Here is a 13505-nt window from a genome sequence, read left to right on the forward strand (position 1 = left end):
CATACTGTAATGTCTGGGCTAGCTTTCTGGAGGATCTCTGGATGGGAGAAATGATGAAGGCAGGAGAACCACCATGAGGCTAGTCAAAGATGGAATCCAGAGTCGTCTTTGTGTCTGAGACTCCCAATAACCAGTTCTCTCAGCCTTTAAAAACCTCAGTAACTGAGCATGTGCCAACTGTAGAGCATTATTACATCACCATATTACACTAAGTATATGCCAACTGGAGCGATTCAGATTAAATATATGTTTAACTGGAGAACTATTATCCCATCAATCACACTGCATAGGTGCTTAACTATAAGCACCTTGCTGTCTTTGATTCAAGTATCCTTTCCAGAGTTCTGGCTTACTACACATACTACTATATCAACACATTATGATGGCATTCCCCTCAACCTCATTTAAAGGACATGTTGACAGTTTTTCTGTGGATAAATTGGCCTCATTGGTCTGTAGCTTATTAAATGTTAATGATTTTTTGAGGGTAGTTTGCAAGAGCAAAATAAAAATGTGACTGTAGAATTGGTACCATTTTAGATGCTATGTTTTAAAGAGGAATATTGGTGCCAAAATTTAAGAGAACATAAGAGTAGATAGTAAGGTGTAATAAGGAGTCTGAAAATGATGTGATATGAGAAATGACTCCTTTAAGGAGCTCAGAAAAAAAAATCGAGAGAGAATGACTATCTTTGAATTATTTGAAATTGTCAGTTACCATTTACTTATTTTTGCTTTTTTTTTTCAACCTACATTTGACTTATCTGTAACCATAAAAAAAAAATGCTATTTAAATTTTTTACTTAAATTTTATTTGAAGTTACCTAGTTTTGTTGCTTTTTCACTTCCAGAGGTTGGACAGGAGAAATTAGAAACTAAAATATTACATAGTATATAGATTGCACCAAGCTATGGAAAGGAGAGGTGGGGACTGTGTGGTTAAGTGGAAAGAGTACTGGATTTTGAATTAGAGGACCTGGGATTGAATTTCAGTTCCTTGCTTACTACTTGTGTTACCTTGGACAAGTCATTTAGTCTATCTGGGTGAGTTTCATTTTCCATGTTTCTAAAGAAGGGGGATGGACTACATATAATCTCATTAGTTGCTTTCAGTTCCTTTTTAAATACCTGTAGAGCTGTAATGATACTTTAAAGAAGGGATCTGGGGGAATCTGAAAAAAGAAAACTGCCTAAAAAAGCTCAAATAATTGTTATTAATAGAGACATTTTATAAAAAAATCATATATTAAAAGTTAAATGAGAAATAAAAGGAAGGAAGAATACAAGAATTTGAGGAAGGCTAAAATTCAAAGTTTGCCACTGCTTTGGGGAAAAAAGATAAATAAAAATGGAATCATATTTTTTCTTTAAATGGTGTCAGGAAAACAAGATAGGCACAGACTTGGTAATTTGGCAAAACAGTATAATGTTCCAAGCCAGATAATAAGTAGAGTAAATCCATTCCTATTGTGTATCACCAAAGAGAAAAAAAAATTTTCAATGCCATACAAAGCCAAAATTTTATTAAAATATTGGAAGTCTAAGATAGGAATGAAAATAGTTAGAAATCCCATGACTACTTGAGTTCTGAGGCCCAGAAATATTATATTAAGAACTTAGAGATAGGATTATGGAATCATTATTGGTTATCTTTGAGACACACTATATTAGTCAATGAGCATTTATTACATGCTTAGCATATGCCAGGAACTGTGCCACGGGCTATTGATACAAAAACAAAAACAATGTCTATTTTCAAAAAGTTATTCGTGGAGGATATAGTATGCAAACAAATATACATATGACATACAGTGTAAATGGGAGCTAATCTCGAAGCAAAAATGCTTTGGGTAATGAGGGAAGACACTGGAAAATACTTTGCTTGAAACCAAGAGGCAGAGGTAAAGAAGAGTATCTCAGGTGTGGAGAACAGCTGGTGGAAAAGAAGCCTGGTTTGAAGGAAAAAATGATGTATTGAAGGAACAGCAAGGTCAGTATGTATCAGTGTAGAGGGCTTGAAAGATGAAATAAAGTATAAGAGGACAAGAAAGGTGGGTGAGCACCAGGTTCTAAAGGGTTTTAAAATCAAAGCACGATTTTATATTTGACCCTGGAAATAATAGGAACTCCCTAGTGTTTGAGTAAGAGGGTTACAGGGTTAGTTAGATCTGCACTTCAAAAAGGTGCTTTCAACTTGTGAAGAATGAATTGGAGTGGGAAAGAGACTTGAGGCCTAGAGAACATTCAGTAGTCTATAGGACTGAAGTGAAGGCTTACATCATGGTGACAGCAATGTGAGTGGAGAGAATAGAATATTTCCAAGGAAATGTTGGGAAAGTAAAAAAATAAATGAATACATGGAAACTGATTGGATGTTTGGAGTGAGGGTGAAAAAAATTGAAGATGACACTAAGATTATAATAAGCCCAACTAGGATAGCTGTGTCCTCTACAGTAACTGGGGAGTTGCAAAGGAGAGAGTTTAGGAGAATTGATAATGAATTGTATTTTTAAAGTTTAAATGAATTTTAAGAAATGTGAGCTATAGGCATATTGAGATCTAAAAGGCTGTTGGAAGTGCAAATCAGGAAATGAGGGGAGAGGTTGGACATGTAGATCTGAAAAATCTGTCTGCAGAAAGATTATTGAAGCCATAGAATATGATGAAATTCTCAAGTGAAATATAGAAAAGAAACCTCAGAACAACCTTGTTGAGACACCTAGGATTAGTAGGTATGACTTGAAGGAGCAATCATATAGGTAGAAAGAAAGCCAGGAAACAGCAGTGTCACAAAAGCCTAGTGAGAAAAAACCCAGGAGAAAAGGATTATCAACAGTGTCAAAGACTGCTGAAGTGATCAAGAAAGATTGAGGTTGTGAAAAGGCCATTCGATTTGGGAAATAGGAGATGATTAGAAATTAGAAAAACGGTTCAAAAGAGTAAGGGATCATTGGGAACAAACATAAGTTCATTGAAAAATTCATCATTGATTAGTAAACTTATTTTCTTTTTAAAGTATTGCTACAGCTAGAAGGCACAATGGATAGAGCACCAGTCCTGAAGTCAGGAGGATCTGAGTTCAAGTCCGGCCTCAGATACTTAACACTTCCTAACTGTGTAACCCTGGGCAAGTCACTTACCTCCAATTGCCTCAGCAAAAAATAATAATAATAATAATATATTGCTATCAGGCAATCAGAGGAATGTAGTAGAAGGTTGTATATCTTAATCTTGCCCAAGTACTGGATGAAGACTAGCGATCTCGGACAGAAGATGGATGGATATGGGTTGGAATGGTATGGGTTGATAATATAATTAAGGTCACTTTGCAGATAAATAGTTGAACAACCCTGTCTAAATATCATTGCAAAGAAATTGTGTTGGCCTGAATGGAAATTTTACCTATTATACTATGAGGTAATTCTTAAGCTGTCCTTTTTATCTAAAGTGATAAAAATATGTTTAAAATAAGATTGAGAGAAGGAGGTGGTAAATATCAGACATTCCAAGTTACTTCAGGCTGTAAGTGAGGCTAAAGCCAGCAAGGTATGATTTAACAGGACTTAAAGGTCCTTTATTTAGATTTTTAAACACAATTGTAACTTAAAATACAATATTAAAAAGAATTAATTTTGTGCAGAACATTGCTAAACAATGAATAAAATAGTTTAGAGGTCTTAAGGTTTATTTAAAAAAAAAAAACATAAAAGCAACACAGGTATATACGGATTGTTACTTAAGTATATTAAAGTTGCCAAATAGACTATTATTAGATTTGAGAAAAATCATTGCCATTCATAGGGATAACGTCTTTGAGGATGCAGCATTTGAAATGGCCTCCAAAAATGGTAAAAATGAAGAAAAAGGTCATCCTAGATATTGGAGACTGAGAATAAAGCCTAGTTTGAAAGCCTAATTTGTTTGAGAGCAGAGAATATTCCAGTTTGTTAGGTTAATGTATCTATAGCAGAAGAGTAAAATGAACTAATGTAAAACTAAGACTAATCTGTAAGTCACTTAACCATGTTAATAGTAAGTATCTTGAGATTGTATTTGAACTGCATTCTCACCCACTTTACAACAGAGGTGGAATTGGGAAAAGGAAGATTATAAATGGGACTTACTGAGTTTAGGGTCCTAGTTGAAGTAAGATATTTAGAAGATACTTGAAGGTGGAGGAAAAGAGAATATGAAACTCCCCTAAAATTGGGGAGTATCTAGTCAGGAGGACAATTTGGGGTGGTGGAAGGGTATGTATTGTATTCGACAATTAGGTCACTGATTTACAGCAGTTTTGGTAGCCTTACAATAGTGAACCTTTTGCATGAGATTATGGAGAAATCATTTGACTTTGGGAAGGCCATTTGTGTGTGTGTGTGTAGTAGATTATTTTAGATAAGCTCTGCAATCCTTACAATAAGGTTTATGGTCTGCTAAGTAGGTAATGAAACGAGAGAGACACCTGGTGTTGATAACTTTCTAGAAGTTTGCTAATGAAAGGGAGCAATGGGACCACTGGATAGGTTCAAAGAAACAGCAGAAGGCATTTTACAAATTGGGACCACCTGCCCTAGGACAATGGGAAGGAGCACGTATTCTGGGAGAGATCATTAAGAGAGGTAATGGCTGTGCCCTCCCCAGAAGGGTGTCGGTTAGATTGACTATTAGCTTTAGTGTCTTGGATGACTAGAAAAAATGTAGTTGGAAGGGACTATCTAGCTCTACCAAATTAATTTTATTATTGGGGGGAACTGAAGTCCTAAGAGGGAATGAATGAATTAAGAAAACAAAACACACAAATACTAAGCCTTGGGGGAAAAGAAGTTTGCTTTTAATTGGGGAAAAACTTCACATATCTGGGGAGTGGTGGCCAGGAAAAATGCTTTGGTAAAGCACTGTGAAGACTGGTTTGTGTAGTTGACCCACAACCTTTCATAGAAGCTATTGTAATGTTGATTTCATCTTTTATAGCCCCTTTATCCCCTTCCCTCCTCCCCCCCCCAAAAAAAAAAAAAAAGAAGTGGCATTAGGGTGAAAGTGTGGAGACACTCAGAGAAAGTTAGAAATTAACCTGAGTGAAAGAGCCTGGGTCTGGTTGAGGGGCAGCCTAGATTATATATAATCACCTCAATCTCCATAGTCTGGCTTCCGTGTAAGAATTCTTCTACAGCTCTTATAAATGCCTTATCTCTGGAATTCTGGGGAGGATGCTGCTGGAGTAGGAGGAGGAAACTAGAAAAGGAGAGGTCTAAATTTAGGTTGAATCACCTCTGCCTTCCATGTGATGGAGAGAGGATAATTTTTGAAGTGTGGAAGCAAAAGAGATAGGAAGAGGAAAGTTAAAGAGATGAAGATATTAGAATTTTCTATGAGAAATGATAGTTAATCATGGTAGAATCACAACAAAGGTTCACATCTAGGATTTTGTGATTATAAAATAGAGAAGTGGAAGAAACCTTAGAAGATCATCTAATTTATCTCTGTAATTGTACAAATTAAGAAATGGGTGCAAAGAGATTGTAATTTACTAAAGGTCACACAGCTAGTAAGTCTGAGAGCTAGTATTTAGAACCAGGTCTTATGAATCCAAATTGCACCACACCACACTAGTTGATCAGTATGAGCCAAGAAAGAAAAAAAGAAGAAAAAAATGCATGCTTGAGCTGTGTTACATAGAGTATAGCACACTGCTGGGCAGACCGTTTCTGGAGAATTGTGTCTAGTTTTCAACACTACATTTTAAGAGAATTGTTGACAAACTGAAGGACTAACTAGGACAGTTGGGAGAGAGGTTGTCCTAAAAACCGTGCCCTCTGATGACTATTTAGGGCAATTAAGAATATTTAACCTGGAGAAGGAAAGTAGAGTTAAAAGTGAGATGGCATGGAACATGATAGTTATCTCAATTTTTGAAGGCTGGTCTTGGAAAGAGGAATTATACCTATTAGTGTTCTGGAAAGGAAGAGTAGGACTAAAAATTACAAAGAGTCAGGTATTGGCTTGATTTAAGGATTAACTTTTTACTAATCAGCGGTATCAAGTGTGAGTAACTGCCTTATAAAAGAGGAACATTCCATTAGAGGCTTGGTAACATTATAAGAAATTATTCCTTCCAGGTAGAACCAAATCATCTTTTCAGCTCTAAAGTTTTAGGATTCTATTTATATTTAGTAATATCCACCTGCTGTTTGTTTTTTGTTTTTTTTTTTTTTAATGGTTTTCAATTTTCTTGATAGCATTTCTTGGTCTTTCTTTAGTTATGTGTGATGTGAAAATTATCTATATCTGATTCTGGAACACCAGTTTTTCTTGTTGTCTGTCAGAATGGGCCATGTTGTGCTCTCCAAACTTTATAGTGACTATTTTTTCTTCCTTGTAACTTCTACTCACTTTGTTCTGACCTAGCAGAAAAAGTTGACCCTCTCTTCCTGAGAATAGCCTTTCAAAGTATTTGGAGATAATTATCACATGCCCCTGAGACTGCTCTTCTCTAGGCTAGTCATCCCATGGTATTTAACTAATCCTCTTGTGCTTGTTTCCTTCTTTCTTTCTTCATAATAACCCTCTGGGGAGAAGTTATTATCCCCATATCATAGATGAGGAAACTGAGGCAAACAGAGGTTATGAATTGCCCAGTGACACCAATAATAAGGATCTGAAGCAGTGTTTGAAGTCACATCTTTCTGATTCCAGGCCAAACACATTATTATCTGTATCACGTGAAAGTAAGGTGTAATAATGACATCTTGTACTCTACAGTTTGAAAAATTAACAAATAAGAGGGTTAAAAGCCTGTTTGTGCTTTGGGAAAGATGATTTTATGGTGAGTTTCTTTCCTTTTTTCCCTTTCTTAGAAGCTTGGGGGTGGAGGGTGGGGAAGGAGAGCACTTCATGCTGCCACCTCCTTTCTATATTCCAACTCTTCACTTTTTCTGAGGGCTAAAAGTCGTAAGTTCAGTTTTATATTTCAATGTGCATAAATGCTCTTCACTATATTAGGTGCAGAGTTTTAAAAGAAAAAAATAAAACTATCTCTGAAGCTAATGTTTTAAATTAGGCTGCTTCAGAAAAAATGGAAAGTATTTCATTGGTTAAGTATGACTGATGCTACTTAATAGTTGTGATTCAAACTTTGTTTAATAATATTTAAACAAGCACCACCATACCTTATATTAAATATACAACTGTAAGTTTTCAGTATCATGAAACTTAATTTTGTTATATATGTATACTTTTGTTATATTGTTTTTGTATACACTTAATTACTTTGACTTAAGGCCTCCCAGCTGCTGCCACCTCTTGGAGAGAGGGGGAATCTAAAACATTGATATTTAAGTTCTTTGGATAACCACAATTTTCACACCTAAAAGTCATGTAGAATTTGGAAGTTGGGGTTTAAATACCACTGGTGACAGTATAAAGAAATCTAAAACTTTTGAACATTGCAAGATTCTGTACTCCCCAAGTTCTAATAAATACTGAGATAGGAAACTTAGAAATAGTTAAGATTGGATTTTGGAAGCTAATCTTAAGAGTTTTTAAATGAGAGAGTTATTAGAGCAACACAGTCATTTCTTTTCATATTGCATTAAAACAATCTGAGAAGAGATTTTAGTTAGCCAAAAAGACCTCATTGAAAATCTAGAAAGATAACAATGTGAACTAAATATGTCAAATTGTTATAATGTCGATTATAGTTATAACACTGTACTATGTTATCACAGCTGTCTGAGATGGAGAACCTTTTTACTGTGTCATCAGATCCTCTCCCCCCTCCTGCAGTTCCCCGTCCTTCTCTTCCTTTACCTTTATCTTCATCTTCATCCTCTACCTCATCGGGGTCCAAAAAGCAGAAGAGGACCCCCCTGTATCAGAGATCTGTAAGTCAGGGAAGTAGCTGTCTCAGTTTAGTCTGTATAAATAGCATGGTTTTTTAGGGCTTTTTTTTTTTTTTTAATATCTCATCAAACTCACTTTCTAACGCCTAAGCATTGTGCACTAAGATTGAATTTTCAATTTATTGAACTAGAATTCAAGTTAACCTTCAGTTTTACTTTTCAATGTCTTTTTTTTTTTTTTTTTTTTTTTTTAAGGAATTAGTTTTGTGATGGAGTTCCCCCTAAATCCTTCAGAGGAGAAAGGAGAACAATAGCTTAGCATGTTTTGATTTGTATCATTTCTTGTACACATTGCTTGACCTTTCTTGTTTATATGAGTTCCTTGTATCCAAATTGTAACAGAAACCTTATGTGATATTTTATGCCCCTAGTAGTCTCTCACCTAGAGAAGGTACTGACACAAAGGAGATATAATTCCTTTTTTTTTCCTGGGATCAGTAGCATTCCATTTAATCTGGTTTGAATTCCCTCCATTAATAGTGCTTAGCTTTCCAATGGAATCATACTTCCTACTTAGGTTTTTCTGTCTATTAAGTTTGACTTATAAAAGGATTGTTTTGGATTTTTTTTTTTTTAAGTTAAAACATTCATTCAATTGGCTTATCTTTTGATTTGGGTTTTTATTTAAATTTCTAAAGAACCAATTCTGCCTTGACAAAATTGACAGATTTTTAAATATTTTAAAATTGTCTTGTAGGATTTCACATATAGAATAGTACTACATTTGAAGCCTTAAAATAGATTCTAAGACTTTATATTGCTTGTTTTTTGGGTGTTGGAAGTAAAAGGTGATAATGGAATAAAAACTTTCTAGGCTGTTTTTTGAAACTGATAAACAAGTAGATGAAACTTTTTTTTTTTTAGAAATATATATGTGTGTGTGTGTGTGTGTGTGTGTGTGTGTGTGTATACACACACATATATATATAATGAAATTTTCTTAAAAGTAAAAAGATTTCACCTAAACTTTGTCTTAGGTGGAAAAATGCTTCTTTTTCTTGTGCAGTTTTTCTAATAGTGTGATAATACTGAGAGGGTTTTGTAGTATTACAAAGTCATTGTTTAGATATTTTAATTTTCTTTTTTCCTTATAATGCATGTGTTCCTTCAGTTTTCTGTTTTGAAATGAAGTCGTCAGTAAAAGATTCAATTCATTCTTCACTGATTTGAATATTTACCTTTAAAAGTTGCATGTCTATGAGCCATTAATAAAATTACCATTATTAATAAACTTTGAAATCTGAATTTATATTAGACATTTCCAAAAGTCTCTGTGAATGTTGTTGGGCATGAACAAATATATCTCATGGGAAAAACAATAGTTTAAGTTGTCTTGCATTGATAGCTGCTGCTAGGTACTTCAGTAACTTAATATCCTTTTACTAAACATTTATGAGAATTTTCTTTTATATAGTATGAATTGTAGCAATCTCATGGAGAGCATGAAAATCTACATTTAATAAGAACAGGAGCTGTCTCTGAAGTGAGATTGAAACTTCATCACCAGAGACACATTATTAAGCTAATACTACTAACATCTTTGTTGTGATCTTTGCTTACCTTTTTGTGGAACTATCAGTTAAATGGAAGCCTATAAAATTTAATCAAATTAGATCATCGTTGTCTTGCTTGTTTATGGTTTTTAAAGAAGTGTACTCAATTTATATGAACCTATCTATATTGAGAAATATGCAAAGTTAGTTGTACTGAATCTTTTTTTTTTCTCTTTGAAACAGATGAGCTTTGATCCAAACCTTCTCCACAACAATGGACACAACGGGTACCCCAATGGTACTTCGGCAGCACTGCGTGAAACTGGGGTTATTGAAAAACTGCTGACCTCTTATGGATTTATTCAGTGTTCAGAACGTCAAGCTAGACTTTTCTTCCACTGTTCACAGTACAATGGCAACCTGCAGGAGCTAAAAGTAGGAGGTAATCTGTCAACTCTTAGAGCATTCTATTCACAATACTTTTAGCTCCTATTTTCCTAAGTACTTGTTGATATAAGAGTTAGAGGAGGGATGGCAGATTCTTGGTTTGATTGGATCTCTTTGTTAACTACGAAGAGGTATAGTTTTCATAGTAGATGATCGAGATAGGATTTACTTGGGAGATACAACATTTCTAACAGTTATATAAAGTGAAAATTGCTTTTTAAAAAGATTGTCAGAAGGAATATTCTAAATGATTTTGAAATGAAATAAGTATCCTGCCCTGTGCATGATTTCATTTCTCTTGTTCTTCCATTCTGCCTGGATATTTCCTAAAAATGATTGACAAATTAAGTACTTTGGCTCATTTTAGGAGTAAGAGGGAAAAGTGCCTTTACAAAACAGTTGCTCTAGTTAAAATAGTATATGCCATGAGGCATTAGACAATTGAATTTAGCTGAGACTTTTGTGCTATACGTAAACAAACTTGAAAAACATTTTTCTTTTATTGTAGATGATGTTGAATTTGAAGTATCATCTGACCGGCGGACTGGAAAACCTATTGCTGTTAAACTGGTGAAGATTAAACCAGAAATCCTACCAGAAGAACGAATTAATGGACAAGTTAGTGGCTTGATTCTATGTGTGTTGTGTGTGTGTGTTTCCTTCTTTATGGAAAAGGGAAGGACCCCACCCCACCCCTCACTTTTGTATTGCAAGAGAGCTGTATAAACTATTGAGAACATTGGTGTTTCTTGACCTCTGTTTGGCCAAAAAACAAAACCAAACCAACCAATCTCGTTAAGGCTCAGTTTGGGTTTTTGCTTAACCCTCAAACTGTAAGCTTGAAACTTTGCAGCATAATATCCTCTTGTGGATCATACTAAGATGCATCCCTGCATATAGTGTAGAGGCAATTAAGATTCCGTTTGTGTTGCACAGTGCTGCTCCTGAAATGATTAGCAATGGAATTTTTTTTTTTTTGACTGGTAGGTTGTGTGCGCTGTTCCTCACAACTTAGAGAGTAAATCTCCAGCTGCCCCGGGTCAGAGTCCAACAGGGAGTGTATGCTACGAACGTAATGGGGTAATCTTGTGTATTTTTCTTAAACTTTTGCTTGATCCACCAATATGATCTATAAGCATATTTTTTAAATTCAAAGTAGAAAATTTAAGCTGCAGTTGTTCAAATCAGTTTGAAATTTTGTTTCTGAAAGGTTTCAAGTGCGATAATCAGAAATAAACAGAACTTCCAAGTCTCTTAATTTGCCCAAATGTTCCCTTCCAAAAATCGTATGAAATACTTCCTAATCAAAAAATTTTTTTGTCATTGAATCATAATTCATATTAGCCACTAACTCCAGTAATAGTATGTCTGTCTTACATAAATTTTTTTCTTTTTTAACTACATTTATTTTCTGGGCAAATGCTTCCAAATGTGTTTAAACTTTTTGGAGTTTGACTGCTGCTCAGCTTTAGACTCAAGAAAGCCTTTGACACCCTGGAGACAAATGTGTTTTTATGTGAAGAAAGCGCTTTGCTTTTTTTTTTTTCCTTTTTTTTTTTTGTCATCATACCTAAAGAAACTTGGCTTAAATGCCAATGTCTTAAGTGTATAAGAAAGTCAATATACAGCGCATCAGTAGCACACAAATATGGTCATACAAGTGTGTTCATTCACAGGAAGTGTTTTATCTGACTTACACCCCTGAAGATGTGGAAGGGAATGCTCAGCTGGAAACCGGAGATAAGATAAATTTTATAATTGACACAAATAAACAGTAAGTTCTTCTTGAATATTTTTCATTAAATAATACTTTATTAAGTTCTTTTAAAGAAAATTTCTGAAATTTTAACTTATTGCTCTAGAATATATTCTTTAAGTTGTTCTTTGCAGACCTTTACCTTTTTAGAGTCAAACAAGTTAGTGCCATAGAGCCTCAAATAATTCTGCCTTGTTGGAAAATATTGTTCGTTAGGTGACCTATTTCATTATGTCTGGCTTAAGAAACCATTTTCTGCTCATTTTCTATAAGTGTCTTGCTGTCTCATTTTACATAAGGGCTAACAGGTGGAAAAAAATTAAATTCTTTGTAGCATTGATAAGTCTAATTTCTACTCCCTGTTCTGTGAAATAAAAAGAGAATAAATCAGACCTATTCCTGGAGTCATCCCTTCCCAACTTCAGCTCCTTGGTTCAATTTTATATTTGATCAAATAATGATTGAATGAATAGTATTTTCAAAACTTTATCTTACCTTACTGCTTTTTAAAAATGTATTTGTCTCTCTAATTCAGATCTTATGTTGGAAGAAATCAGCTAAAAGGGGCTTATTTTAAAGAGATGTTTGCAAAATATGAAATTCATGTTTAGCAATTCTTCTTTTGATCGTGTGGTTTGTACCTGCCCAGTATTTAAAACATGGGAATTTGGAATAGTTTTTTCTTAGATGCAGTAATACATATGGGGTTAGCTGATAAAAGTTTTGTGATTATATTGATATGCCATCCTCATGAAACCACAGATATTTTATTTTACATTGTTTTTCTTATTTCATGCTAGTGCATGTCTTACATAAATGCTGTGTTTTAGCTCCTTCTTTTTTCCTTCACCTACTTCTTTAGTACTGGTGCTGTAAGTGCTCGCAATATTATGCTGTTGAAAAAGAAGCAAGCTCGCTGTCAGGGAGTAGTTTGTGCCATGAAGGTAGGTATAGCAGAGAAAGGGGAAACTTATTTTGATCTTAAAATTTATTTTCTTTCTTTTTCATTTCTTCCCACTTGTAAATGTGCTTTTTACTATTATTTTAAAAATCGAATGGAAAAGAATCACATTTTTATTTATTTTAGAATTTGAAGAGAACCTTAAAAGTCCATCCAGCCCAACCCACTTGTTATATAACTGAACTAAAACAAGGGAGGTTGTGATTGACCCAAAGACAAATAGTTACTAGCATAACCAAAATTAGAACTCAAATATTCCAACTTCCTTCTTCAGTGTTCCTCAATTCACTTAATTAAAAAGTCTATATCTATATATATCTGTATACTATCTATATGAAAAAGAGAGAGAATGCACCTACATCATAAACTGATTTCATTTTCTTGAGTCCTTGAATAGAATAGATTTCTGGGAGCGTGTGAACTTAATTTAAAACTCTTAACTAATAAACCAAAATGTAGCATTTGCTTTCATTAAAAATTTGGGCAGGAAGTCTTAAATTTCATCAGAATACTAAAGCTGCTGGTCCATGATGTTAAAAAAAAAAAGCTAAGAACCTTCATCTTTCATGTTTAACTCGGATCCTGTCCAGCAAAAGCAAAATTGAAAGTGCTGACTAGAAGCTATTTTCTTGGATAATGGGCCTTTCCAGAGTTGACTGTCCATTTGATTAATAGCCTTTATATCAGACTTTATAGCAGAATGCAAAATATTTCTATTTTGATATACCATGTTCTAAAAAATTGAATATCTTAGTACATAATGCTAACTATTTTGTTTTTCATTTTAGGAAGCATTTGGCTTTATTGAAAGGGGTGATGTTGTAAAGGAGATATTCTTTCACTATAGTGAATTTAAGGGTGACCTAGAAGCCTTACAGCCTGGAGATGATGTGGAATTCACAATCAAAGACAGAAATGTAAGATAATTATTTAAATTTCAATTTCTTGAT

At 34.2% G+C, this 13505-nt stretch overlaps 1 protein-coding gene across 4 annotated transcripts in view; it reads left to right on the forward strand.

Annotated features, from left to right (window-relative positions):
- CSDE1 (cold shock domain containing E1) overlaps positions 1 to 13505 on the forward strand; it is a 54856-nt gene that overhangs the window by 17332 nt on the left and 24019 nt on the right. Inside the window, exons 3-9 of one of the 4 annotated variants that reach the window (XM_051992947.1) lie at positions 7725 to 7880; positions 9635 to 9833; positions 10347 to 10456; positions 10826 to 10918; positions 11515 to 11612; positions 12457 to 12538; positions 13344 to 13472. In XM_051992947.1, coding sequence (XP_051848907.1) covers positions 7734 to 7880; positions 9635 to 9833; positions 10347 to 10456; positions 10826 to 10918; positions 11515 to 11612; positions 12457 to 12538; positions 13344 to 13472 — 858 coding nt within the window. In that variant the 5' untranslated portion in view covers positions 7725 to 7733. The remainder of the gene's footprint in view (positions 1 to 7724; positions 7881 to 9634; positions 9834 to 10346; positions 10457 to 10825; positions 10919 to 11514; positions 11613 to 12456; positions 12539 to 13343; positions 13473 to 13505) is intronic. The other 3 variants (XM_051992949.1, XM_051992948.1, XM_051992950.1) reach the window with 3 other exon arrangements.

Source organism: Antechinus flavipes, chromosome 4 (genome assembly GCF_016432865.1).
Source record: "Antechinus flavipes isolate AdamAnt ecotype Samford, QLD, Australia chromosome 4, AdamAnt_v2, whole genome shotgun sequence".
Lineage (NCBI taxonomy): Eukaryota > Metazoa > Chordata > Mammalia > Dasyuromorphia > Dasyuridae > Antechinus > Antechinus flavipes.